General features: G+C 37.6%; 6 protein-coding genes across 9 annotated transcripts; 3 read left to right on the top strand and 3 right to left on the bottom strand.

Moving 5' to 3' along the window:
- Positions 1-45: 45 nt before the first annotated feature.
- Ctps (CTP synthase) lies at positions 46-3,753 on the top strand. Its single transcript, XM_088029789.1, has 7 exons — positions 46-321; positions 1,337-1,507; positions 1,555-1,772; positions 1,821-2,365; positions 2,419-2,720; positions 2,767-3,093; positions 3,147-3,753. Exons 1-7 carry the CDS (start codon positions 156-158, stop codon positions 3,218-3,220), a joined length of 1,803 nt encoding a protein of 600 aa, XP_087885915.1. The 5' UTR covers positions 46-155; the 3' UTR covers positions 3,221-3,753.
- A 92-nt stretch (positions 3,754-3,845) lies between these two features.
- Positions 3,846-5,288, bottom strand: Fib (rRNA 2'-O-methyltransferase fibrillarin). The gene is made up of 3 exons (XM_088029790.1): positions 5,156-5,288; positions 4,683-5,101; positions 3,846-4,628 (listed from the first exon to the last, which is right to left on the bottom strand). The coding sequence occupies exons 1-3, from the start codon at positions 5,166-5,168 to the stop codon at positions 4,044-4,046; spliced, it is 1,017 nt and encodes a 338-aa protein (XP_087885916.1). The 5' UTR covers positions 5,169-5,288; the 3' UTR covers positions 3,846-4,043.
- A 221-nt stretch (positions 5,289-5,509) lies between these two features.
- LOC148179922 (ribonuclease H2 subunit C) lies at positions 5,510-6,270 on the top strand. The gene is made up of 4 exons (XM_088030983.1): positions 5,510-5,636; positions 5,689-5,840; positions 5,889-6,121; positions 6,170-6,270. The coding sequence occupies exons 2-4, from the start codon at positions 5,690-5,692 to the stop codon at positions 6,197-6,199; spliced, it is 414 nt and encodes a 137-aa protein (XP_087887109.1). The 5' UTR covers positions 5,510-5,636; position 5,689; the 3' UTR covers positions 6,200-6,270.
- Positions 6,271-6,341: 71 nt separating this feature from the next.
- On the bottom strand, positions 6,342-10,777 carry LOC148179923 (transmembrane channel-like protein 7). Its single transcript, XM_088030982.1, has 4 exons — positions 10,584-10,777; positions 10,251-10,492; positions 9,967-10,205; positions 6,342-9,076 (listed from the first exon to the last, which is right to left on the bottom strand). Exons 2-4 carry the CDS (start codon positions 10,420-10,422, stop codon positions 7,172-7,174), a joined length of 2,316 nt encoding a protein of 771 aa, XP_087887108.1. The 5' UTR covers positions 10,423-10,492; positions 10,584-10,777; the 3' UTR covers positions 6,342-7,171.
- Positions 10,778-11,029: 252 nt separating this feature from the next.
- Positions 11,030-12,707, bottom strand: LOC148179924 (CDK5 regulatory subunit-associated protein 3). The gene has a single exon (XM_088030994.1). It carries the CDS (start codon positions 12,606-12,608, stop codon positions 11,073-11,075), a length of 1,536 nt encoding a protein of 511 aa, XP_087887120.1. The 5' UTR covers positions 12,609-12,707; the 3' UTR covers positions 11,030-11,072.
- A 515-nt stretch (positions 12,708-13,222) lies between these two features.
- LOC148179925 (protein DOP1 homolog) lies at positions 13,223-27,325 on the top strand. Of its 4 annotated transcripts, XM_088030986.1 has the most exons (18): positions 13,223-13,695; positions 13,741-13,927; positions 17,956-18,121; positions 18,168-18,357; positions 18,404-18,579; positions 18,808-20,138; positions 20,196-20,536; positions 20,586-20,842; positions 20,889-22,628; positions 23,144-23,951; positions 23,999-24,177; positions 24,225-24,417; positions 24,463-24,964; positions 25,011-25,163; positions 25,210-25,399; positions 25,561-25,572; positions 26,470-26,637; positions 26,693-27,325. In XM_088030986.1, the coding sequence occupies exons 1-18, from the start codon at positions 13,549-13,551 to the stop codon at positions 27,060-27,062; spliced, it is 7,110 nt and encodes a 2,369-aa protein (XP_087887112.1). In that variant the 5' UTR covers positions 13,223-13,548; the 3' UTR covers positions 27,063-27,325. The 4 variants fall into 4 exon arrangements, with proteins under 4 accessions (XP_087887112.1, XP_087887110.1, XP_087887111.1 ...); XM_088030984.1 differs by having other exon boundaries at positions 18,808-20,536; XM_088030985.1 differs by lacking the exon at positions 25,561-25,572 and having other exon boundaries at positions 18,808-20,536.
- Positions 27,326-27,364: the final 39 nt, after the last annotated feature.

A 27,364-nucleotide genomic window follows, 5' to 3' on the forward strand; every position in this document is an offset into this window, starting at 1 on the left:
CGCGCAACCAATCACAGCGCAAATCTCCGAAAATGCACCAATGCGAAAATTGCAAATTAGCATCAGCGCACTGGCGCCAATATTTCCGAAAACCGCCGTCTCACACAACGTGAAACGAGAGCCATTCCCATTGAAGAATAAGAAATTAACCCAACATGAAATACATTTTAATTACCGGTGGTGTGATCAGTGGCGTCGGGAAAGGTGTTATTTCAAGTTCATTTGGTGCCATTTTAAAGAGCTGTGGAATTGAAGTCACTTCCATTAAAATCGATCCCTACATAAATATCGACGCTGGCACGTTTTCCCCGTATGAACATGGTAATTGAAAGTTTTTTTTCAACTCTTATTGGGTTTAGAGGGGGTGTTGGGGCTATTTTAAGTTCAATTTCTATTTATTGAGTCTTGGCGGAGGTTTGAGAGACGCAGCCACATGGTCCGGGGTATCGCTGCCAACAACGAGGAGCGAAAGGAACTAGGAGTTGGGCGCGAAATTGCGTTTTAAAATAACAAGGGATTTAATAAAAACTCATTTCAGTTGCCGTTGGAATTCAAAAGCATGTCTTTGATTTAGTGTCTGTTTTGTCACTTTGACAGCTGTCATTTTTAGAGTATGAAATAATCATGTGGAAAAACTTTTTCCAAAATATCTATCAAAAGTTGTTTCATTTTTACATGCACTATTTTTTCGCTCAAATACGTAATTCTGATTTGTTTAATTACTTAATTTATCGAGGAAACAATAAAATTATTTCGTAATAAAAGATTTCGGTGTTACGTGTGTGTTGGATTATCAAGTCATCAACTTTAATCTTTTGATAACAAAAAAATAGTAAGAAAGTCTAAGGATTAACGCACGAAGAGTTCTTGATTTTGCCTCCTTATCTAGTCGTTTTAAAAGTTGGACTATAAACTTACAAACATCCGTCGAATGACTTGTTTAAAAATTCCAATGACAATGACATTCCAATCCAATTAAGAATTCGACGATAATTTAACTAATTGAAGGAACTAGAGTGAACAAAGTCTCAATGCAATTGTTTATTGTATATAAGAAACGCTTCTAATTCGCTTATTTTTTGACGTATGTGAAAATATCGCCAAGTTTTGGATTCTGCGTGAAATTCTGCGTAAAATGAGCACCAATAATGCTTTAAAAATATGCGAGATATCGAGGTTTTTACATATAGGAACAAAAATTTTACTATGGCAGTAATGTCATCTTGTTTTATTTAATTTACGATAATTTTTGGAACGAGGCAAATGTAAAGGTCACACGTTAAAAACATCCCTCAGTGTCTTGTTGTATTGTTCATTTATTTATTTTATTTTTAAGGTGAAGTTTATGTCCTGGATGACGGCGGCGAAGTGGATCTTGACCTGGGCAACTATGAGCGCTTTTTAAACATTACTTTACACCGCGACAACAACATTACCACTGGTAAAATATACCAAGCAGTTATAGAAAAAGAACGTCATGGTGACTACCTAGGAAAGACAGTCCAAGGTACTACCCTTAACCCATTAAACATGAAATTAAAAACGTTTTCATAGTTGTACCCCACATCACCGATGCCATTCAAGAATGGGTCGTCCGCGTGGCCAAAATTCCAGTTTCCGAATCTGGAAAAATTCCAGAAGTTTGTATTATAGAATTAGGAGGAACTATAGGCGATATTGAAAGTATGGCGTTTGTTGAAGCGTTTAGGCAGTTCCAGTTTCGAGTAAAACGAGAAAACTTCTGCGTTGCTCATGTTTCTCTAGTCCCGCAGGTAATTTTTGACACCACTAAACTATCAGAAATAACTCCGTTTTTGTAGCCCCGTACTACTGGAGAACACAAAACCAAGCCAACTCAGTCTTCCGTTAGAGAACTAAGAGGTTTAGGCTTATCTGCCGATATTATCGTCTGCAGATCGGAGAAACCAATAGGTCAAGAAGTGAAAGACAAAATCTCGAATTTCTGTCACGTTGAACCTGAACAGATTATTAGTATTCCCGATTTGAGATCGATTTACGAAGTCCCTGTATTTATGGAGTCCCATGGGATTGCGGAGTATTTATACAAGCGTTTAGATTTAGGATTGAAGCCGTTACCACCCATGCGAAAATACATGAAGAAATGGATCGACCTCACCGAAAGAATTGAACATTTGAAGTATGAAGTAAACGTGGCTCTCGTGGGAAAGTACACAAGATTAGAGGATTCGTACACGTCGATTACCAAAGCGCTCCAACACGCCGCGAATAAAATAGGGTATAAAGTGAATATTAAGTTTATCGAAGCTTCCAATTTGGAGCAAGCGATGTTGGCGGAAAATCCAGCGGCGTACCACGACGCCTGGCACCAACTCTGTAAATGCGAGTAAGTAATAAACGCAAGTCCTGAAAATGGAATGAAAATTTCCACTATTTTAGCTCTGTGGTTGTTCCTGGAGGCTTCGGCAAACGAGGCGTTGAGGGTAAAATCGAAGCCTGCAAATGGTGTCGAGTGAACCAAAAACCGTTTTTGGGCATCTGCTTGGGCTTCCAGACCGCTGTGATCGAATTCTGCCGCAACGTGCTGAATCTACCAGACACCAACTCCACGGAGTGCAAAGAAAACGTTCAAAACCCAGTGATTATCGACATGCCAGAACACAACACCGGTGAAATGGGTGGTACGATGCGCCTGGGGAAAAGAACAACAGTTTTCAAACCCAACGTTCAAAGCAAAATCAGTAAGTTACCACCATCCAAAGAACCAAACTCACGTTGTTTCAACAGAGCGTCTCTATGGGAATAAAGAACAGATTGAAGAACGCCACAGACACAGATACGAGGTGAACCCGAAATACATTGAAGAGATTGAAAAAAACGGGCTGAAATTCGTCGGTGTTGACATCGATGCAGAGCGCATGGAAATCTTGGAAATACCAACGCATCCGTATTATGTAGCCGTACAGTTTCACCCTGAGTATCTCTCAAGACCCATGGATCCTTCACCCCCTTTCATGGGGTTGATTTTAGCCGCGAAGGATAGATTGAATTCATATTTTGCTCGGGGGTGTAAATTGTCTCCGAGAGAGCCGCAGTCCGACTATTACGATTCAGGTGAGAAAAAAGCGTTGCGTGGGGCTTATTTATGAGAAAATGTATCTTTTTAGATGAAGATGTGGATCATTTGACGCTCAAGCAACTTACCATTTATTCCGATGAAACCGATGGCAGCAGCACATAAATGGATTCGAAGCACAACACTGCTGACATTCCGATTTCAGAGTTCTACAGAGTTTTTAAAAATCTTATGCTTTTTATTGTTATTTAAAAATTTATTACGTCCTCATAGAACTAGAGAGTTTAAAACGTTTATTTTTTTGGATTAATTTTAAAGTTTGACGGGTCAAAAGCAATAAAAAGGATAAGTTAAAAATTGGACTAATTTGTTGGCCAGGAAAATTTTATTTTATTCTTTAACAGATCAGATATTTTATTATTTAAAACTTTCAGCTTTTGTTGGCCAACATTTTAGTTGTTATAATTACCGACTCGAAAATATCTCTAATTGTAAAACATTCGTTCTGTGTCCAAATTATTTAATAGTTTTAAGTAGAAACAGTTAACAGCGTTCTTTAAGCTGTCTATGTACGAATGAATGTTCTTTAATTGTTTTCAAAATGTATTTTGAAACCTCTGTACGCAACTTAAACCTTTTTCCAAAATGTTGGTTTATTTTTGTATTCCCGAGTTAAAAAATATATTTTTGCTTCTTAAGTGTTCAAAGTCGATTACACAGGAAATCACTCCTTTCCTTTACTTTCAGTGATATTTAAATGGATAAAAGGGGCGGAAATAAAACAAAGAAATTGATTTCTTTAACTTAATTATTAATAAACGAGTCTTGCATAACTGTTTACATTATTTCTTACAGGCTGTTATAAAAAATAGTCCAACGAGTTTTAAGCAAGGTAAAGTATAATAAAAATTAATCCAATAAATTTTATCTGTCTACTAAAGGATAAAAAATTGAATAACTAAACTAAGTGAATTTACAAACTTAAGATTCACTGATTTTTAGGTGGTGGTCTAAAAACTCCCACCACCACAGCATGGTCTCTTTCATATGGTTCTAACGTGATCTGTTCTTGTGGTTTGAGCTGGTCAGCTTGTAGCCTCTTCACCTCCGCTGAAAAAACTGCTTCAGGTTGCGCTGTGGAATCAATGCACGATGCTTTTATAGAAATGACGAAATGACCTCCATTTCTTAAGAAGTATTTCGCATTTAGGGCTACTATCCTAGCCTGATCAGGCTGTGCAACATCAGCGAAGATTGTGTCCACCATTCCAATTAGCATTCTGTATTTGTGTGGATGTCTTGCATCTTCTATGATTGGAATGATGTTGGTCCTCTTCTTGGCTACATTTATTAAGTCTCTTCCTGACCTATGTGAAAACTCAACTGCATATACTAGTCCTTCAGGACCAACAACATCGGACACGTGAGAGACGGTGGTTCCAGAAGCAGCTCCCAGATATAATACTTTGCTTCCTGGAGGCATGTGGATCTGGTCGACGCCGCCCAAAATCGCCGCCGCCAATTTGCTGCGGAAGGGATTCCACACTCTGTATTCAACTTTTTCTCCATTATTCTAAAAAATTAAAGTATTATAAATACGAAAATGAAACTTTTGTGGAATTATTACCTCGACTGACACTCGTTTCTCTCCATACACCTCAGACCCCGGCACAAGATTCAAGGTAACTAACGCGTCTTCCTTCCCTCTGGCTATGAAAACTCCTTCATGTCTATGAGGCTCAATTACAACTGTTTTTCCCCCCTTGAAACCACCTCCTCCGCCTCCACGGCCCCCACGGCCGCCTCCGCCACGTCCACCGCGACCCCCGCCGCCTCCTCTTCCGAAACTAGAACGACCGCGGTCTCCACCGCCTCGACCAAAGCTGGGGCGGCCACCACCACCACCTCCTCGTCCTCCACCGCCGAAGCCACCTCGGCCACCTCCACGGCCACCAAAACCGCCTCCGCCACCACCAAAACCGCCTCCGCCACCACGACCACCTCCGCCACGGCCGCCGCCGCCGCCGCGACCGCCCGGCGAGAATCCTGCAAAGATAAAATAATGTAAATTCTAGTTTATAATAAATGAAGTGTGTTTACCTGGTCTGCCCATTTATGCGACTTTATTTAGTGAGATTTGGGTGTTTTGTAAAAATTGTTTACACGTGTTGCGGTACAACGCTGAGGTGCACGCGGTTTGGGTGATTTAACCTCAAAATGAGGTTTGAACAGGGTGTGCTGTCACATTGGAAGAAGAAAGAAAATTAAAAACCCTAACAAGCGATTTACGGGTAATTGTACGATTTTAGACTTAAAATCAATAAAAACGGGTTTAAATGCGAGTTATTTTTATTTGTTTGTCATTTCAGATTCTATCAACTCCTAATTTCTGTAGTTCTGTCGCTTCTGTTGATTTTTATTATAATTATTTAAAACTCGCGCCACCGTCCTGTCAAAAATTCCGGCTCTAAAATCCCTAACAAAGCGATGTTATCATTTTGAAAAAAACACAAATGTACAGTTCGAAAGGTGTTAAAATAGCATTTTCTCGAGTGTTAAACTGTTAATTCTTCCACCGCAGGTAAGTTTAAGTTACTATTATACATAAAAACAATGAAAATTTTGTGTTTCAGAATGGCAATTCACATAGAAAACATAAAAAGTTACATCTTAAGCAACTCCGACGACTCTCAGGTCCAAAGCGTCCCTTTCAAGATAAGTGCAGATTGCGACGCTAAAGTATCTAAATATTTCGAAACGACCGTTAAAACAGAAGATGACAACAGTAAATTTATCCACAACAATGTCCATCAGTTGACCACCATTGTTTTAGCTTTGAAAGCGTCATTCCGAGGTTTCCCCCTAAGAGGACAGTCAATTTCATTACCAGAAGGTTATATTGGAATGGTGCTGCATGAGAGTATAGCCCCCAGTTGTGAAGATCAGGAAAGAAGATTCCATGTTATCCACAAGTTCAAAACTTTAAAGTATTGGAATTGGGATAAGACCCCCAGCAAAAATGACAAAATTCTGCAAGCTTTGGAGTGGATTGATGTAGCTGAAGCTGTGGGTGAAGAAAAAAAAATGTTTTTTTGATTAATTTCTGTGTTTTAGTTACACAGTCCAATTGTTGAAGAAAATTGAAGATAAAACTATAATGAAGCCACAAGTGCCTGCAAATTTTGTACAATCAATAAAATGTATTGTTGAGATAATTCGAGTTTTTTTCAGTTCAATTTGTTCTATAAAGCCCATTTTTTTGTGAGTGATAGGAAAATGAAAGACATTTGGGACTAGAACATAATTTATATAACAATTTAAAATCGTATACAGACAAAAAACACTAAAATAGTCGTAAATCACAAATAAATTTAATCTTTGAACGTAACTACATCGACATTCGGTGGACTAAAACAATTATTGTTACATTACAAAGAGTCACAGTCAAACTAATACTTTAGATATTGTGAAAACTGTTGGCAGGTCTATCGTGGCAAAATGCAAATACTATTTGTTGAGTGTTACGCCTAATTTGTACATTTTAATTGTGTTTATATTTCAGATCGTAACAAGTGGACGCAGTTATTAAAATGTTTCATACATATTTGAGTAACTGAATATCTGCAATTGTGCCTTATTATTAGCGATAAATACAAGTTTTGGTATTGATTATACCTTGCCAACACAAAGGAAAGTTCTACATAACTTCTAATCCAAAGAAACGTTTTTTTATGCGGTATCAGTCAAAAAAACGCATGCATGTAATATATTTTCACGAAAAGCAGGTATAAAGGTTTACAATGATGTAAACACAGCACTCTGAAAATGTTTACAAAAGTACTTATTTACAGAGCTGTATTTACAAAGTATTTTCACAGTGACATGTTTAGCATCATGACACATTTACAACTAATCTCATTTGCGCAGTATTCAGAATAAAGAAATTAAAAATAAATTGATACACGATGTAAATTTCTTGTGGCGTTTTTCCACGAGAAGTTTCCACCCTGTAGATCAATAGATATGTAATATACTAGTGTTGTAAATGAAACAAATCCTTTACATTCCCGAGTATAATTTGTATAGAATAAATGTTTGCAAAACGAAAATTGAGTCTCAATTACTGGATATATGAGTGTCCCCATCTTGCAAGACATCAACTTGCCGCAACCGCTTTTGCTGCTCTTGTTGCTGTTTCATAAACTTGCTCAGTCTTTCCAATAAAAATTGTTTATCGTGCCCTTCCAAAACCAGCTGGTTTTTCAACACAACCACCATATGTCTATTTGCAGAGTTCACAGCTTTAAAATAATACAATAAAAGGAACAAAAAGAGGAACATAGGCACTGCAAAACCTGCAGTAGTGAGAAAACTCACAATATCTTGCAACCAAACCGGAGACGAATAAAACAGCGATTCTACTTTAAACCACACCGAGTTGGTACTCTGGAAAGGTCCACACCTGTCGGAAGGCCGCGCTTCGGACATTGCATAAGCTAAAGGTATCACAACCGCAATGTACGAGATTAAAAGAACAATCATAAACATGGAATTCGAGCGCGAGGCTCTATAGATAGTCGTGCTGGGAACACAATTGACCAAACAGGAGAACTTCTTGATGTAAAAGATGAAAAAGAAGATTACGAAGACCATGAAGGAGAGTAAGGGGGCGTAGAAGCACCCCAACCAACACAAAGTCTGCAAGTACACCACGTCCAACACGTGTTTTGGTAAATCGAAGCTCTGCTCTCCGGCCATTTTCACAAAACTGTTTTTCACATGTCTCGCCACGAAAGAGCGAGGGAAGTTCACTAGGAACGTCAGCAGAATGTGGGTGACAAAGTCGGTTATCACCAGTTTGTAGATTTGTTGCCCCGCGAACGTTTCCCAACAAACTTGGGCTTCTGTAACAACAGGACTACTAGAGTTGGTGTCTCTTATAAGAGCAGTTAAATTAGTGTTATCGAAGTGTGGGGCGCTGGTCACGGCGTCGGTGATTGAAGCATACAAGATGAAGATCGAAGCTAAACGCAAAAGAACCGTGCGAGATAAAGTTAGTCTGATTACAAACGTCGGATTGTACTTCTCGAAAGTCACCAAATATTTAAACAAAAACGGCAATAAAATGTTGCCCGCGACTATAGAAATAGACGGCAAGAATTCGTACAGGAAAAAAAGAAACTCGTTATCTTCATCGGTTTTGTTTAGAAGGAGTTCATTAGATTTTTGAAAAACGAAGTAAATTCCGTAGCCGCACCCCGCTAGTATACACACCACTAAAATATTTACAATTATCCTAGTAATTATCAATCGCGTCCGTTCGTTCTTTGTTCTGTTTTGGCGCATTTCTTCCAAGCGTTCTGTTTCTAAACAGGTCCGAACTTCGTTAAAAATAGCTCTGTGTTTGGCAACCGCAGCTTTCTCATTGTGGATGCAAAAGTCCCACCCTCCAAAAATAAGATTGCAGTATTGATAAAACTGACCCTCGCCTTCCACGAGGCGTTCTTTAAACCCTTTAGCAGCTGATCTCACGATGGTTATTAAAGAAACCGCGAAGAATACAATCGGGACGCAGATATACGCTAATGGAAGATCGTAATACATCTCCACGTTATCAACTGTGTAATTAAAGATTTTGTTGGGGTAAAAACCGTAGAAAAGAATACTGCACTCCATAAAACCGGTGCCTTGGATGAGATCTAAGATAACTTGTGGGGTAAACTCAGTTTGCGTGTTGTTTTTATAACTACAGTCCAGTAAATTGACGTGTAGAATTGTTGGCAAGATGATGAATAAAAATATTATTAAGAAAATAAATAGATTTAAAAATAAGAGGTATTTTAGAAAAATAAAATAAGCTACCACTCCTGTTCCAAAGTGGCCTTCAATGCGCTTCAATGAGTTCTTCCACAGTTCGAGCTTTGTGTGGAACTCTTTGGCGCGCGAGACCAACTGGCGCCAGATCTTCCTTCGTTTCCAGTTGAGATTTTCGTAGCCTTGCAGACGGAGATTTGGCTCATTCTGAAATTATTTTTGGAGATAAGTTGTGAAACTACTTAACTTTAAAGACAATTGATAACGATTGCAATATTTTTGTTTATTAAGTATGGCTTATCTAATCAATTGTTTCAAGTGGACAATGAAGATGACCCACATATTTTCTTATGATAATCGCGATTATAAACAGATCAGATCGTTTTACTTGAGGGGAGAAATTAGTGTATTAGTCTTAGGGAATCAGGGGAAATTGTTTAAAAATCAGCGAAATCAATAGAAAATCACAAGAAAATCAGGGGAAATCATTAAGACATAAGGGGCAATCAATAGGAAATCAGGGGAAGTTTAACAAAAACAAGGAAATAAGGTAAAGTTGGACGAAAACACAAGGAAATCATGGGAATTTATACAAAATTACAAGGAAATAAGTAGAGTTTGGACGAAATCACAAGAAATTTAGGGGAAGTTTAACGAAATAACAAGGAAATAAGGGGAAGTTGCACGAAAATACAAGGAAATCAGGGGAATTTAGACGAAATTACAAGGAAATAAGTAGAAGTTGGACGAAATTACAAGGAATTCAGGGGAAGTTTTACAAAATAAGAGGAAGTTGGACGAAATCACAAGGAAATCAGGGGAAGTCAAGTGTAGACCATTGGTTTTACTAATCGCCAAAAACTAGTTTCTTTCAATTACAGATTGTAACATTTTGCAATTAACTCAATGGCGTTGCGCAAACATTTTTGTTTATTTCGTGTCGTCACGAAGTTTATCCGACTGTTTACCGAAATTTTTGCATGGCAATTATGGATCTGATAAAAAAACGAAAATAACAATTTAGTGGAACAAAAACTGCAATAGTCAAACTTGATGAGATAATCAGTAATAAAGGCATAAAACTAATCTAATCTCACCAGAATTTTAGCCTTCATTTCTTTCTTTTCTGACATTGGTACTGGCATCCCTTTGATCTCCATAATCTCTTCCCATATTGTCTGTTCATTGGACAAGTTCTGTGACAGATCAGGCAGCATAGAGACTTGTACATCTGCTGCAGTTGAAGCCCTGCGATGAACTGTAGAATCCCTTCTAGATCTTGAAGTGTTTTGTCTTCTGATGGTTCTATCATGCGTACGGATTCTAATAGTAGCAGCTACAACATGAAATTAGTTTAATTCGACTAAAAAAACGAACGCACCTGTTCTGGTCTGTTTGCTGGGCAGTAAAGTGGCTAAATGTTTAGGATTTGGATCTCTTTGTAAAGCATCAAATTCTGCATCTGTGGGGTAGCTTTCTTGGTAAAACTCCGAGCCTGCTTCTTCCCACCCTTGTCCCCTTGTGGGTTTCTTTCTATTTCCACCTCCAGACATGGCGAGTTCAGCTTGATTTCACTACACTGTAAGACATCACTGTAGAGGCGCATTAAAAACAATGTGGATCCTAGAAAGGGAAATACGTGATAATTATAAGCTTTAGTTTATGAGGTGCTTTAACAAAGATTAGATAAAATGAAGTCCGCTACATTACTCACTCAATATTATTTCCTGTAGGTGTCGGAATTAATTGATTTGTATCGGTGACGCTCTTAATCGTACCATTATTCATGGAATGTTCGTGCGGGTCGAAATTTCGTCATTTTTAGTTGATTTTTCATGTTTGCAGGGAGAGAAAAATCGTCTCAATATTTTGACATCTGTCAAATAAGGCAGTTTGACGGGTTGACGTTTATAATTTGGCACTTTTTTTGTGGGGTTGTTGGCCAACATGTCATTGACCTTCACAATTTGTGCAGTGAAAAAAAAATTCAAGCAATTTCCGAATAAACATTTTATTTGAAAAATAGGTAAAAAAATCGATTAGCTATGATCACTGGTCAACATAATTTTACACCAGCGAATTGTTTTTTCCATGAAAACGTTTTTTTTCTTACATTGGTACCCCTGTTCCAAAATTTCAAATTTCAAAAAAAACCAAATATATTTTGCACGTCTTTTTATTTACAACTGTTGGAGTTACAATTTCATAACATGTTTACACCGCCGACAATATTTACAACGCGTCCCTTGTACTTCTTGGAAATGTCTTCTTGCACCTCCTTCTGGAGCTGCTTAGTCTTCTCAATAAGTAACTTGATGGCGGGCTCAAAACTCTTGATTTCACTCCTATACTTTTTGATTTGCTCCTCCAACACTCCAATACTCTGCCTCATCCTTTCAGCCACCACCAATTTCTGCTTCAAATTCGACGTGAGAATATCCACGTATTTCGGCGAGTGTTTAATATTATGCAAATGTAAAATCCTCTTATTCATCATCTCCGCAAGAACAACATTAACGCAATCATGCATCAACGTCACAGACTCAACAGTTTGCATCTGAAGAGCAGTGGGCGCATTTTGCATTTGCGACATCGCTAAAATATCAGAATCGCTTGACAACTCGAAAAGACGCATCTTGAGAAAGGCTTCCAACTCCATGAGTTCATTAATAATTTGGTCTCGGAGTTTGGGATGATCGAATACAGATAACGCGTCATCGCCGCGAGCTACTCCTCCGTCCATTCCAGATTTTTCAACGACGATTCCTGATTCTTCCAGAGACACTTCAACGTCGGTGTGACTGACGATTTCAAACTCTTCGTCAGTGCTGGGAGTGCTTCCCCAGTCGATTTTCGGTTGTTCGCCGAGATCAAAGTCAGTTTCAACGGTAATGTCGCCAAAATCAATTTCGTTGTTATCATTGTCGCCAAAATCAATTTGTTCTTCTGCTAGATCTTCAGTGGGGACGTGTTTGGTCTCGGAGACTTCTTCAATTTTCAAGGGTTTTTCCCCATAAGTGTACTGGTAAGTTGTGGCGTTACCATTTTCAATAATAAATTTCAAGAGAGGTAGCAATTCTATTATGTTGTCTCTTCCTGATAAGAATTTGTTAAATTCTACATAAAGATCAATGCTTGGTTTGATGATTTTTGTTTTTTCAGCAGCCGCGTCGTAAATTGCCGGCAATTCCTGCAGAAGATTCAAAAGTTCGCTCTTAATATTTTTTCCAGCAATCCCCAGTTGTTCACAAGCCACACCAAATTCCTTGTTAGCCAAAGTTTCATTTTTAGAGTAGTCTCTAATTTTCTTCTCAGATTCTGCAATAGACTGTTCCAACTTAGCCACTTGCTTCTTTAAACTCGGAATTTCATAACTAACATTCCGAATTAAAATCTGCGCCGCTTCAGCCAAATAAATATTGTCTTTCTGGTACAAAGACACAATGTTCTGCCAGTCCTTCATTCTTTGTGATCCATACCTTCCAAACAAATTTTTAGTATCAGCCTCAGTTTCTTTCAGGATTTCGATTATTTTCAAACAATGGAAATAGTTAATGTGTTGACCTGACAATAATTTAATGATTCCCTCGTGTGCTGGCATGTCTTGAATGGCACCGTTGATTTTTTCTCGCACTTTTAGAACGCTGTTTTGCCAATCTTTACTGACATGTCGGCGGCTTATCAACCAATCCAACAATTTATTATTGTTAATGTCGATGGGAATGTTTTGTTCATCCATTTTTTGGGCTAAAACATATGTTTAATAAACACGAAACAATCTGACAGCTGTCACAGTGACAGGTGAAGTTGACAGTGACAGTTGGTAGGTGGCGTCATCTATGGTGCACTCACAACCGTTTTTTTGTAATTTTGTATGCCAATAAAAAGACGTACAATCACTCCCGACTGCCTATTTTGGGATAGAACGAATCATTTGAGACTTTCCGCGCATGTAAAACTCCATTCTGCGCAACACTGATTCTTGCTTAAACTTAAGAAACGAAAGTTCCTATGTCGATGGTTGGGGACAAAACTGTGGGCGCGGATTTAAAATTCAAATTTTTGTACACATTTCATGTTTATAGGCTCCATTCTAAATTCGTTTTTATTGACTCTATCAAGAAAATCAAATGTGATTACAAGCGGAAAGGAAAAATTAACGAATAAAAAAGAAATGACAACAAATTCGCGCACAATGTTTCGTCACATTGCCGCGCGTGTCGCTCCCTCGGGAATTTCGTTTTCTTAAGTTGAAGTCCCTTATCTCAGCTGTCACTAATGTCACAAGCACACAAGTGTCAGAAAACTTAGTGTTGGTGCAAAAATTTGAAGTGTTAAGAACGCAGACGAAAATGTCAGTGGTGCTAATTATTTTGAATTGTTATTGACTGTTTTCTCGGTGTTAATCAAAATAAATTCAGTGGGAAACTAATTTGGATATAGTGGAAACCTAACCTTAATTCTGTAGCAGCAACTAGATTGTTATTGTTAAACTAGATTTAATGGAAGAATGTAATCGTTCCAGTGGAAGAATTGTTGTTCTTTTCTAAAAATAGAAATAATAACAAGAGTAGATGTGTAAATGTCAAATGTCAATTATCAATAATTTTTGATGTGAATAACAAATTCGGGGGACTGCGAAATTTTCGATTTACGGGTTTTTATAATTTTTAAGCAAAATGACAAGCACAGCTATGGAGGAGTACGAATTAATGAAAGATGCAAAGTACAGAATGTATGTAGCAGCTATTGATAAGGCATTAAAAAATTTTGATTATACTTCGGAATGGGCCGATTTAATTGCAGCTTTAGGAAAATTAAATAAGGTAGATTTTATTACACCACGAAACGCGTCTAAATTGTCTTTGTAGGTTCTGTTAAGTTACACAAAATATCAGATAATTCCCAGGAGAATTAAAATAGGCAAACGCCTGGCTCAATGCATGCACCCAGCATTACCTTCAGGAGTCCATCTCAAAGCTTTAGAAACCTACGATATAATCTTCAGATGCATGGGAACGAACCGACTTTGTCACGAGCTGTTCATCTACAGTTCAGGTATTTGATTGTTATTATTACTAAATTATTTTAATATTTATTACCCATTTGTATGCTCCATTTATGGTGGTCATAATTTAATTCTTTTAAGGCCACCACGGCTCCTATTTTCTTGGAACTAAAATATTTTTGTTGCAAATATTTTAACTTCCTGATAAAAGTTTATGGTATAAAGCCGTGTTATCATTTGTTATCATTATCTTAATCCACAGCTTTATTCAATATTTGTGGAGTTCTAGAAATGTGTGGGGAAACATATTAGTGTGGTAATTTTCACAATGTTTATAAGAGTGGGAGTATCTTTGGTAAACAAAGAACTAAACTAAAACTACCGAAAGGAAATCCGAAACGTGCGCTTTATCTGCTCAACTCGATGTTACATCGAATTAATTACAAAGTTTAATTAAAATGGGGGAAATCTGATTAAATCAATGTGTATTTATGTTAACATTGTGTTGACTCAAGATAAGACTAAATCATTATTTTCTCGTCTTTACAGGGTACTGCTCCTAATACGTTTTGTTTTTAACTTTGTGTATTTAATTTTACAATTACTGCCACGTTTATTGTCGATTTATTGATGACTATGAAAAAAATACGGGTCATTATCAAATCGCATGCTTTGGAGCGAGTAAAACTCATTTCAACGATGTCATTTGACTCACTTTTACAACAGCTCTCTGTTGTTGTCAATGCGATTTATGTAACCGTGAAGCGCTATAAACTAATTTACTTATTTTTACTTTTTCGGTGTTAATTGTGCTTGACTCAGCCGAAGGTCTCAATAGCTTTCGACAAAGTTGTTTATACGTGCGCACAACAAATCATTTAAATTTAAATGGCAGTACAGAATTAGTTAACACAATAAGTGTTGCCAAGAATTCACAAAGCTTGTGACTCTATTTTTTAAACAAAACAGCTCGAAACGATTGCTACATTAATGTATAAATCCTCGCGTGTTTTTTCCGATTTTCTCGTAAATACTCATTTGAATATGAGTGCAATTTATGGATGTGGGTTTTCCACACCACTTCCCACAGCCGGTAATTAGTTTTCCAGCGTGAGCTGGTAATATTTTTTTATCGGATTTCGATTTTAAAAAATTATGTCATTGTCGTTATTTCATGTCGGCGAGATGTTCAGTAGTTATGTGATGTGCAAACACTCCTATCACCGGAAATGTCGAAGAGATAAGGAGATTCTTGGATTTTTGACACATTTTCGATTTTTCAGAATTTTGTTTAGAGATTACAATTCTATCGAGATATAAAATCAATTTCTACCGTTTTATTTAGCATTTATTAAAATATTTTTAACGGAAACATTCATGGCAATATGGCTTAATTCTAGTCTGTTCAAAGTTTCAAATTTTTTGATCAACAGAGACGAATTTTAGAAATTTTCATTTTCAATACGAGCCGAAAATTTACAATATCTTTCATTTCGACCTGTTATTTTAGTAGTTTTGATGCTAGCGCGTTGAAACTTGGAAAGACTAATAATTTTGGCTTGATTATAGTATGTTCAAAATTTCAAATTTTTTGAGCCACAGGGACGGATTTTAGAAATTTTCATGTGCTAGACGAGGCAGAAATTTTACAATATTTTACACTTCGACGTGTAATTTTGGTAGTTTTGATGCTAGTGCATTGAAACTTGGAGAAATTACTAATTTTGGCCTGCTTATAGTCTGTTCGAAATTTCAAATTTTTTGAGCATCAGGGACGAATTTTAGAAATTTTCATTTTCAAGACGAGCCGAAAATTCACAATATTTTACATTTCGACGTGTAATTTTGGTAGTTTTAATGCGAGCGCATTGAAACTTAGAGAAATTACTAATTTTAGCTTGATTATAATCTGTCCAAAATTTCAATTTTTTTGAGGAACAGGGAAGGATTTTAGAAATTTTTATTTTTAAGACGAGCCAAAAATTTACAATATTTTACATTTCGACGTGTAATTTTGGTAGTTTTAATGCGAGCGCATTGAAACTTAGAGAAATTACTAATTTTAGCTTGATTATAATCTGTTCAAAATTTCAAATTTTTTGAGGAACAGGGACGGATTTTAGAAATTTTTATTTTTAAGACGAGACAAAAATTTACAATATCTTCTATTTGGAGCTGTAATTTTAGTAGTTTTGATGCTAGCGCGTTGAAACTTGGAGAGATTACTAATTTTGGCTTGATTATAGTATGTTCAAAATTTCAAATTTTTTGAGCCACAGGGACGGATTTTAGAAAATTTCATGTGCTAGACGAGCCAGAAATTTTACAATATTTTACACTTTGACGTGTCATTTTGGTAGTTTTGATGCTAGCGCATTGAAACTTGGAGAAATTACCAATTTTGGCTTGCTTATAGTCTGTTCGAAATTTCAAATTTTTTGAGCAACAGGGACGAACTTTAGAAATTTTCATTTTCAAGACGAGCCGAAAATTCACAATATTTTACATTTCGACGTGTAATTTTGGTAGTTTTAATGCGAGCGCATTGAAACTTAGAGAAATTACTAATTTTAGCTTGATTATAATCTGTCCAAAATTTCAATTTTTTTGAGGAACAGGGAAGGATTTTAGAAATTTTTATTTTTAAGACGAGCCAAAAATTTACAATATTTTACATTTCGACGTGTAATTTTGGTAGTTTTAATGCGAGCGCATTGAAACTTAGAGAAATTACTAATTTTAGCTTGATTATAATCTCTTCAAAATTTCAAATTTTTTGAGGAACAGGGACGGATTTTAGAAATTTTTATTTTTAAGACGAGACAAAAATTTACAATATCTTCTATTTGGAGCTGTAATTTTAGTAGTTTTGATGCTAGCGCGTTGAAACTTGGAGAGATTACTAATTTTGGCTTGATTATAGTATGTTCAAAATTTCAAATTTTTTGAGCCACAGGGACGGATTTTAGAAAATTTCATGTGCTAGACGAGCCAGAAATTTTACAATATTTTACACTTTGACGTGTCATTTTGGTAGTTTTGATGCTAGCGCATTGAAACTTGGAGAAATTACTAATTTTGGCTTGCTTATAGTCTGTTCGAAATTTCAAATTTTTTGAGCAACAGGGACGAATTTTAGAAATTTTCATTTTCAAGACGAGCCGAAAATTCACAATATTTTACATTTCGACGTGTAATTTTGGTAGTTTTAATGCGAGCGCATTGAAACTTAGAGAAATTACTAATTTTAGCTTGATTACATTCTGTTCAAAATTTCAAATTTTTTGAGGAAAAGGACGGATTTTAGAAATTTTTATTTTTAAGACGAGCCAAAAATTTACAATATCTTCTATTTGGAGCTGTAATTTTAGTAGTTTTGATGCTAGCGCATTGAAACTTGGAGAGATTACTAATTTTGACTGGATCATAGTCTGTTCGAAATTTCAAATTTTTTTAACAGGGACGGATTTTAGAAATTTTCATTTTTAAGACGAGCCAAAAATTCGCAATATTTTACACTTCGACGTGTAATTCGATTCTTATTTTTCTTTCTTCTTATTTTTAGAACTTGAATATCTGTATCTGTGTACATTAACATTGACACAGTCGGATAAGAAAATGTGAATAAACTTAATTTACTCGTCCGATAAAATGGATTTTTGTTGTTTTTTTATACATATATTTCAGCATAGACAATGATTGGATGTACTTGAATTTGATCTTGAAACGTTGCATTCCATGCATTTTCTGCTTTTTACGACACAATTATCTGGCTTGAGATAAAATATTTTAACGTAAAATCCATAAAACCACTAATTGACGGCAACATTTCAATGCTAAAAAATGTGCAGATAATAAACACCATTTCATAACTACTCTCTAATTCCACAAATCTCTATTTCCGCACATTTCGCACCTTATAATCCCAGTTAGTTATTTTGATCAAAAACCCCATTAGATTTACTGCTGAAAAGCCATAAATTATTGTTGGAAAACTGATAACAACCCACGTGCGAATGCAAAATGAACATTCCCGATATTTCAATAATTAGTTTTTAAATAGACCTAATTCTTCCAGGCTTGTTTCCGCTGCTCGGCCACGCCGCAATGAACATCCGCCCTATCCTCCTAACAATTTACGAATCGCACTTTGTACCTTTACGAGAAAGACTTCGCCCCGCTCTGAGTGGATTTCTCAGCGGCGTTTTACCAGGTCTAGAAACTGGTTCAGATCATTTTGACAGGTACCAATTAACAGATTCTCGCAGTTTCAATAAAACGAGATTTTAGAACCAACACTCTTCTTGAAAATATTTGCGATGGAGTGGGCTCTAAGTATTTCTACACCTGCATATGGCAATGCGTCACTAACAACAGCCCTGTAAGATTACCTGCGATTAGTTATGTGCTGGCACATTACACGAAAAAATTACCGATGGAAGATCAACTGTATTTGATGGGGCACGATATCGATCTCATGGTAGTAATTTTATTGGGGTTTTTCTTGGGTAATGTTGCGTTTTAAGGTGTGTGGTTTATGCGCTGCTGTCCAAGATTCAAGCGTTTTGGTGCAGAGGTCAGCTTTGGATCTTCTAATGGTTTGTTTTCCTATGCATAATAATCAACTGTTGTATGCTGATATGGTACGGCTAGTTACCGCCGCTTTGTCTACCATTCTAAGGAGGGACATGTCGTTAAATCGGTACGTCATCATGTTTACTAAATAAGGTCACTGTCAGCCTCAAATTTATTGCACTGTTACACTTGGAGCAGTAAAAGGTGTAATAGTCATAACTGCATAACATGTGGGTCATAAGATTAAAATTAGGATTTTTGTTTATTAAATATTTACACACTAAACATTTATTACGGGCGTTATGAGTCATTACGGATCATATTTGAGTTGGTTTTCAAACAATCTTGTTCTTAGGCGCCTCTACTCCTGGCTGGTGGAAAGCGACATCGGCACTTCTCACTCTTCGATGGAAACTGGAGCTGGCAGCATCTCCGAGTCCCCTTCAACAATTGCATACGACTTGTTAAACGACGCCATCAGAAACATTCTGAAGAAAAGTAGTACCGAAGTACCCATTGATATCAAACCGTACAGATTACTGACGTCTCTCTTTGATAAACCACAAATCGGTCCGGTCATCCTCGACAGCATCCTCTATGACGTTTTCCGAACATTATACCTCTCTTGCTTGCAGCAACAAAAGCAGAAGAACAGCTCCGTTCGTTGCGTTTCCTTCAACGGTGATCTTACGAGTCTTAAGAATGCTAACGACACCGTGTTGAACAAACATTTTGTTACGAAGAAGTGTCAAGAGCTGGTGAAGAACGCCAATCTCTTGTTTAACACTCTTCAGAATTACTACATCTGGTCGTATATTGAAAAGTTGTACGCTTCTTCTGTCGCTAATCTTAAGAACTTCAAGACTAGAGATCGATATCAGGTGAATGAGATTGGGGCAGGGCCTCCGCATGTGTTGGAGATTTGTATTCTCACCGACTTCTTGCTTGAGGTCATACCTATCGAATCCTACGCAGAAACGACGTCGAATATTCTACCTAACTTATTCAACAAAATCATAACGACGTTGATCTCGAATATTGATATCGTCAACCAGCACGAAATCGAACACAGTCTGCTTCTCTGCACGAAAATCCTGACAAAAATACAACCAGTCACAGTGACGCAAATCAAAGAAGTCGAAGTTGAAGCGGACTCGTCAATTTCACTGACTAACGAAGTCGAGGTTGAAAAAGTTGAGAGTGAGAAGAGCGATGAGCCGCGAACAGCTCTGGAGAAGAGCAAATCCGACTCGAAAATCAACGAGAATTTCAATAAAAACGAGCTGACTATTGATGATTCGAGTCGAGAGAGGTCGTACAGTAATCAGATGTTGAAGAAGAAGGAGAAGTCTAGTCCAAAGATCGATAAGAAATCAAAAAACAAAAAATCAAAGTCGAGTTCGAAACTCTACGAACTCAACAAAGGCGAGGTTGATTTAACCGGTGATCAACCTCCCGAGCCGCCGAAGGTGGAAATCGAACCTGTAACAGTAAAAACTGCCAAAATTGAGAATAAATACTTCATTACGTGCCTGGAAGAGTATAAACAATTCTACGTTGCGTTCATTGCCTCCAAAATCTTACCAGGAGTCGACTTGAACAGTTTCCTTGAGAAACTCCTTTGTGATAAAGACGAACGAACCAATTACTTGATAAAACTGTTAGACGAGTGTTTGCAGGGGAAAAGTGAGTTTCAGCCGGTTGATTTTAATAGCATAATAACGAAAAACGCAATTTTGACAGCGATGAATATAGCGCCGGAAAACGCGACGAGCGAATTCGAATCTGCAATGAACGTTGCGTCCAACGTTCTCTTAGAATTCTCCGCATTTCCCAATTTGATTAGTAACGAGGTTGAGGCGTCTTTGCCGTCGTGGCTGCGCGCTCTAGTGGTCGCGGCGTGTTGTAAAGACTCCTCCAGAGAGGTTCAGATTATTGCAATGAACACGCTTTTGGAGATCTTCAGTTTGGCGAAGAATCAACATTATATGAAGAAGGATGACTGCAATACGAATATTGTCATCACGGGGATATTAGAGAGCGAGCATGTGCGGTTCATCGAGGAGGATACTGTGATTATTGAGGTGAGTTCGGCTTGGTTGTGTTAAATTCTTCACGTTTGTATTCCTCCAGGAAATGTCCCAAATTTTGTGGAATTTACTGGGAATTTTGAGCAACCAGAAGCAGCTTCTTCTGTGCGTCACTCTTTTGTATCAAATCCACAACACTTTTGACAATAAATGTTTCGTGGAGCAAGTCATCGGGAGGTATCTAGCGAATGAGAACGTCTCTGCCGAAAATGTGAAACAATTCTCTCTTTTGTGGCACCTGGGAAGGGACTTGAACATCAAGCTTCCGCCGAATATGACAAACATAAGGAATTTTGACCGGTGAGTTCTTCCTTTCTTCGGTTAGATCCTAACAAATTTCTTTAAGATCTCTCCTGAAGATCCTCGACAACTTGCAAAACGTGGAGCGACCGAACTTGCAGCTTCTCTCGGAGTCTTTTCTGACCCATAGTCTCCTCCATGGTGACATCCCGAGGATTATAAATCCGATTCTGATGAAGTTGTTGGCGCCGAACACTGCCAGAGTCTCGATCCGACATGTTAACATCAACGACTCCGATGTGCAGAGTGAAGTAACAGTTCAAGACAATCAGAAGATTGAGGAGTATCAAACGAAGAAAATCTACGCTGTTAGTAGTCAGAACGGTAACATTATGTACCACTTGGAAGACCAAAAACCGAAGAGGAAGTGGTTTACGTTCTCCAAAGCCGGGAAGAAGTACTCTCCTACTGTTATCAACATGACCACCAGCGTCATGGATGATCTCAATGTCGTTACAAGGAAGAATAAAGACTACAAGAGCGTAAGAGTGACTCCCAAACTCGATAAGACAGCTAAAGGGAACATGAAGGTGATAATAAACCCTTTGAGTTCGAAGGAGATTTACCCTGATGGTCTCAATGGGTCGTATTCTAAAATCGACTCGCATCGGTCTTCCAGTGAGAGTTTGACGTCAAGTAACGATTATACTCCTGTTAGTAACGATTCGTTATACAAGTCGTTACCTTTAGAAGGTGATCGGGATTCTGGCTACGACTCGTTTATTAAAAGTAAAACACAACTAGACATAATTTCGAACTCTTCAAACAAACTTCTGGAAAGCATAGAACCGATTTCTGACGGAATCAAAGACGACAGTGTGATCAACGGAAACACTGTCAGAATCCCAAAATCTCAAAGTTTCGACGAGAAGTGCTGCAATGGCGGAAGCGACGACATCGAGAACTCGCTGGTTCATAGTTGGTCGTACTGCATCTCCGACTCTGATAATTTACACGCGGAACTGGAAATAAGCACGAGCGCGGAGGAGTTCTTCAATAAAAACGACAATGTTGTCGTTACCGAGATCATCAACGAGATTCTTGATAAGGTTTGTGGTGTGGATGAGAGGAGCACTCCGACTAGACCAACAGATTTGGATCTCAAGTCGAAGATCACCGTGCATTCGTCCAAAAACTGCGTTCTTTATCCGATTCATTCGCACATTTGCTTGTACTATGAAGTTTTCGATTCCAATCACATACTTTATGCCTTACAAACTCTAAAAAACTGCATTTTGTGTAACCCCCAGTTGTTCATCAAGTGTCTTGCCACAAGTGGTATTAAGGATTTAAAAAATAACGACATTCTCAACCTTCTGGGACGACATAGGAAGTCGCTTCTGGGCTACAGTTTCTCAGGGGAGCTTGGGGTGGAGTACCAGAATTTCTACAGAGGATACATGTTCTTAGACATCGTCATTTCGATCTGTTTGAACTATTCGAGGACGTTTTTTCACTTCCTCGACGATCTGCACATTACAGAACTCGAACTGAACAACAACTTGAAGATTCAATTGGAAAGTTTGGAGATATTGGACGTCATTGTAAAGAATTTGATCGCTATGGTCAACGAAAACTCGAAAGGATTCGCGAATTATATCGCCGACATGCTGATCAAGTGTAAACTCCAAAAGATAATGCTACATTGTTTATTAACATCCGTGAGGAATTTCGACGAGGAGATGACTTTCGCGGAGGAGGTTTTGTTGTTTAACAACTTCCAATTGTACGATTCAAATCACAGAGTGGGCGAACACGTGGAGGCCTATCAAATCCAGCTGTTAAAGTGAGTTTGAATTTATCAAAAATACAATTTATTTCCAAACACCAAATTTCGTCAAAAAATTCTGATGCGGGTTTCGATAGCGACGATTAAACTAAAAACTAACAAATAATTCGTCCTTATAATCGGTACCTCAGAAGCATAAGGGTTTATCTTCATAAATTATAGTTTTAAGAAAATTAACAAAACAGGTATTCTAAAAAATCACGGTGGTGTTATTAATCTCTTTTCAAAAATGCAATTTAAGAGCGAATTGCGAGTTATTGATACTATTTATTTCAAATCGTGCGTAATAGTCGTAACCTTTGGTCCAAAAATATTTTTTTGGGCATATTTTTCACTTGGTTCCTTATGCTTCTAAGAAAAATTAGATTATCTGGACTTACGTCCCACTTAGTAATAGAAACTTAAAAAATAAATTGTATTTCTGACAATTTTTGTCAACACCAAGATTTGGTCCAATAAATTTCTTTGAGTTCGAATCCGTCACTTCTTCACATTTCAACGTTTGATTTCAGACTGATCCACTCACTCATCGTCCTCGAGTACCACGTCTTTGCCTCCGCGAAACCCGTGAGCGTCTCCTCCCAAGAATCAACCACCCCATCAACCGGCGACCCCTTGAATTACACCCCCACGATTCTCATCCCCCAACAGAACATCTTCTTATCGGCTATAATGAGCGCTCTCCGCCACAAAAACATGAAAAACCTCCAAGAAAAGTGGCTGAACATGATAACTTCCTGTCTTCCTTACTTCGGCGAGAACATCAAGCAAATTTCAATTAGCGTCATCCACCAGATTTGCAGCAACATTGAGGAAATCGCCGCCAAATTCACTCAATCCGAAATCGAGGGAGAGTTGTGCTCCGACTACGCCGTCACTCAACTCGAATCGCTCACGATTTTGTGTCATTATTGTCTGTTGGATTCTTCGCAGACTGTTAATCATTTGAACGCACCCATTAATGCGAGCACGCCGGTGTCTAATCCTGGGGAGATTTTCAACAATCTTGTGAGCGCGTTTTTTGCTCCTGCGGGCTTGGAGTTGAACTCGTCGAGCAAGCAGAACTCTGATCATTATCAAAACGCCAGAAAGACGATTTTGAGTCACATGCCGAGGATCATTTCAAGCGTGGCGAAGCTGTGGCAAACCATTGTTAATCTAGAGAACGACAATAATGGGGTGTATGGGAATTCAAAGGTGGTCAAGCAGCAGTTGCTGGAGTTTCTTAGTCCGATTTCGGTTAATCACGGCGCTAGTTTTCTGGCGGCGATTGCTGTTGCTTGGTATGAAAGAAGGAATCTCTTCACTAACATCAAGACGGTGAGTTCAGTTCTGTTGTCTTCACGAGGTTACCAGAAGTGTTTTAGGTCCTCCCCGAGGCCAATTGTGGTCAAAATAATTTAGTTTACCTGATATCAGCTATAAGAGTCATTCCACTTGATAATTTAGTACAAACCGTAATCGCTGTGATAAAGAACCCTCCTCCCATTGAAGGACTCAACGCGGATATCTGCTTGGATGTCTCAGTCCTCGAATTATTCTACTGGTAACCCAACGGTCCTCTTCAACTCTTAACTAAAGAAGTGATTGTAGCTATATGCGTAACGCCTCCCCGACTCAACTTTCAGAAGCGTGGGCTTCATTACTCTCCTTAATAAGAGAAGGATGTTCTTTGACTCCTCAGGCCCAATTTCTCCTCGCAGCCTTATTACACGAATTAATGATAAAATGTTGTCCACTGGAAGAACGAAAGGACCAAAAGGACCTACAAGACGTCACTGCTAAAGTAATTAGTACCAACTTTTTTCCTTAGTACTACGTTAATTTTTAGCTAATTGAGTGTGTTTCTCAAGTCTGCGGCTCTTGCTTGGAACAGACCACTTGGTTGAGGCGAAACTTGGCTGTGAAAGAACAAGACGAAGAACTGACCCCCGATCCTAGTATCAACGGCTCGAATCCTGATATCATTGGAAATAGTCATAGCGTTCAAGCGCAATTAGTTTTATCCGAGATTCTCGCTCCTATTTTAGACATTTGTTTTGGTTCTTCTGAGAAGGATAAAGTTGTTACGATTTTAACATCGCTGATGTATAACATCGTCCCATATCTTAAGACACACACGACGAAAAACATGCCGAGTTTTAAGGCCTGCTCCAAGTTGTTGGCGGCGCTGAGCAGTTACCAATATACGAGGAAAGCGTGGAAAAAAGACGTGTTTGAGTTGCTCTTGGATAATTCCTTGTTTCAAATGGATTATTCCTGTGTGAAGTACTGGAAGATTATCGTTGATAATCTGATGACGCACGACAATACCACCTTTAGGGACTTAATGAGTACGTTTGTTTTTGAGGGCGATTGGAACTAAACATTGGGTTCTAGGTCGAGTTAATTTAACACAAAGTGGGAGTTTAAGCATTTTTTCTTCGAGAGAACAAGAGTATGAACAAAGAGCACAGTTGCTGAAGAGGTTGGCTTATGTGATATTCTGCAGCGAGGTTGACCAGTATGCCAAATATATGCCAGACATACAAGGTGAGTTTACTGGTTTTAGCACTCGGAGTTAACTTTTTTGTCTTAGAACAACTGACGAGTAGCTTAAGACTGAACGTTCCCGGCGTACAAGCACAAGTTTTCCTTTGTTTTCGTGTAATCTTATTACGAATGAGCCCCATTCACATCACATCACTTTGGCCCATAATAATCAGCGAAATGTTGCAAGTTTTCTTACAAATCGAACAGGAATTGCTCACCGAAACGGAGGAATTTAGGTGAGAATTTCATTACGATCTCTGCACAGTAAATGTTTGTGTTTGGGGGTATTGGGGTAAAACGGTGGAAGCATTGTTAATTTATGTAGCTTAGGTAGAAGCAGTGTTGTATTTCTAACAAACTTTTCTGTTTGCATCTTGCTGGGATTGCATATCTGCAGGACAGGCAACAGGTAATTGAAATCTGTAGTATCTAATGGAGCATGCACTTTACTAACATGTACAGTAGAACCTCGATTATCCGTGAATTATAAAAAACACACAAAAACGAAGACCAACTACTTCGTGTTTTTGCTTCTAATGTTAGAAAACTTAAAATTTGGAATTTCACGAGTAACAGTTGGTGTAGTTTAATGTGATTTAAGTCAGTGCAGAGAGCAAACACAAAATTATGACTTAAAATTTTTGTATTTCAATAGTAGTGTTCGCAAATATTAACAAAAATGCTTGAAATAAATTCTTTTGCAATGTAAACCTTAATAATTAAGGAAACTTAAGGAGCAGAGAAATTTTTGGGACCAAAAAAGAAATAAATAAAAGTACCAGATTTTTTTTACTACAAAATACAGTGGAATTTTTCTTGAGCGGACAGCAACGGTCCCGAAATTTTTGTCCGTTTATTAGAACATTTGTCAAAATTCCGTTAGAATCAAGATGATGGAAAAATAAACTTTCTGTATAATTAAAGAAAAGTATATTTAAATACAAACAAGTAAAAAATAAACAAAAAGTAAGAGTAGAGCATAGAACAATTTTTCTGTGCCGAAAGAACTGTCCGCTCAAGGGAGATTCCACTGTAGTCACTTTTATGTAATGTGTCTGATAAGAGTAGATTGTTTCAATTTCTTTCAATATTAAAAATTGTTATTGTTAAGATGTTGACAAATTTTCTTAAAGTTTTTTTATATCTTGAATTAAAAAAAACGTTTCAAATAATTCTGTTGCCTTAAAACGTTTATTTAACAACTCGATTATCCGTGCAGGTTCTGGTCCCGAGAAGCACGAATAATCGAGGTTGTACTGTAGTAACAATGTTGGCGAGTTGACCGAAAATAACTTTCTTTTTGTAGTTATCATATAAAATTGCTGTCGACTCTTGATGCAAGTTGGGCTACGAATAGCAACAATGGTTTGCATGCACTAGGTCACCCACATTGGTTACGATTACAATTGGCGACAGCTAAGTTGCTAGATTTATCATTATTGTTACCCGCAGTTTCTCTACCTCAGTTCCAAATGTAAGTAGTTTTCTCCCCCGTTGAAAAAACAGTCTAACTTTGCGTTTTACTGTAGGTATCGATGGGCGTTCGTGGGAGACGACTTGGAAAGGCTGCAAACTTCTACAAGTGTCACGTTTATTCCTCACGTTGTCCGAATCGCCGGTCTTATGGATAAAAAATTCACCGACACCCAAATCGAAACCCTCCCAATGAAAAGAAATGAATTGTTATTAACAATGAACAGTATTAACCAACTAAAAGATCTGCATGGCTTCTTTAAAACGTTAAGTTTATGTTCAAATCGCCACAGGACAGAATGTAGTAAAATATCCGGTAGTGAGCATTCTTTAAATGACAGACACAATGATAAAAAATTAAACATGATCTTAGAAAAAATTGACAAAGTTATCGAAATGGACTTTCTTGATAAAATTCCGAGGTAAATTTTGTTACGTTTTCCAAAGAGAATTCAGTATTGATGCAGTTGTAAAACATGAATCTATCACTATAATTTTAGAATTGTTTGTTATATTCATAGTTTGTGTTTATTTATTGATTCGTTTTTTATCTTTGTTATTGCGGGTGTAATTTTATTGTAAATAAGAACAGCATTTACGAGATGTGATTTTATATTGTGATGTAACTCAAAACGATGGCGTTGCCTAAATGTAATTATTTGTATTTAACAATTCTGTAGATAATTATACATTTTGCTACAATAAGTATATTGGGATAAAACCAAGAT

The sequence above is a fragment of the Gnatocerus cornutus genome, chromosome 2 (genome assembly GCF_029298725.1).
Source record: "Gnatocerus cornutus isolate USDA-ARS CGAHR chromosome 2, icGnaCorn1.1, whole genome shotgun sequence".
NCBI lineage: Eukaryota > Metazoa > Arthropoda > Insecta > Coleoptera > Tenebrionidae > Gnatocerus > Gnatocerus cornutus.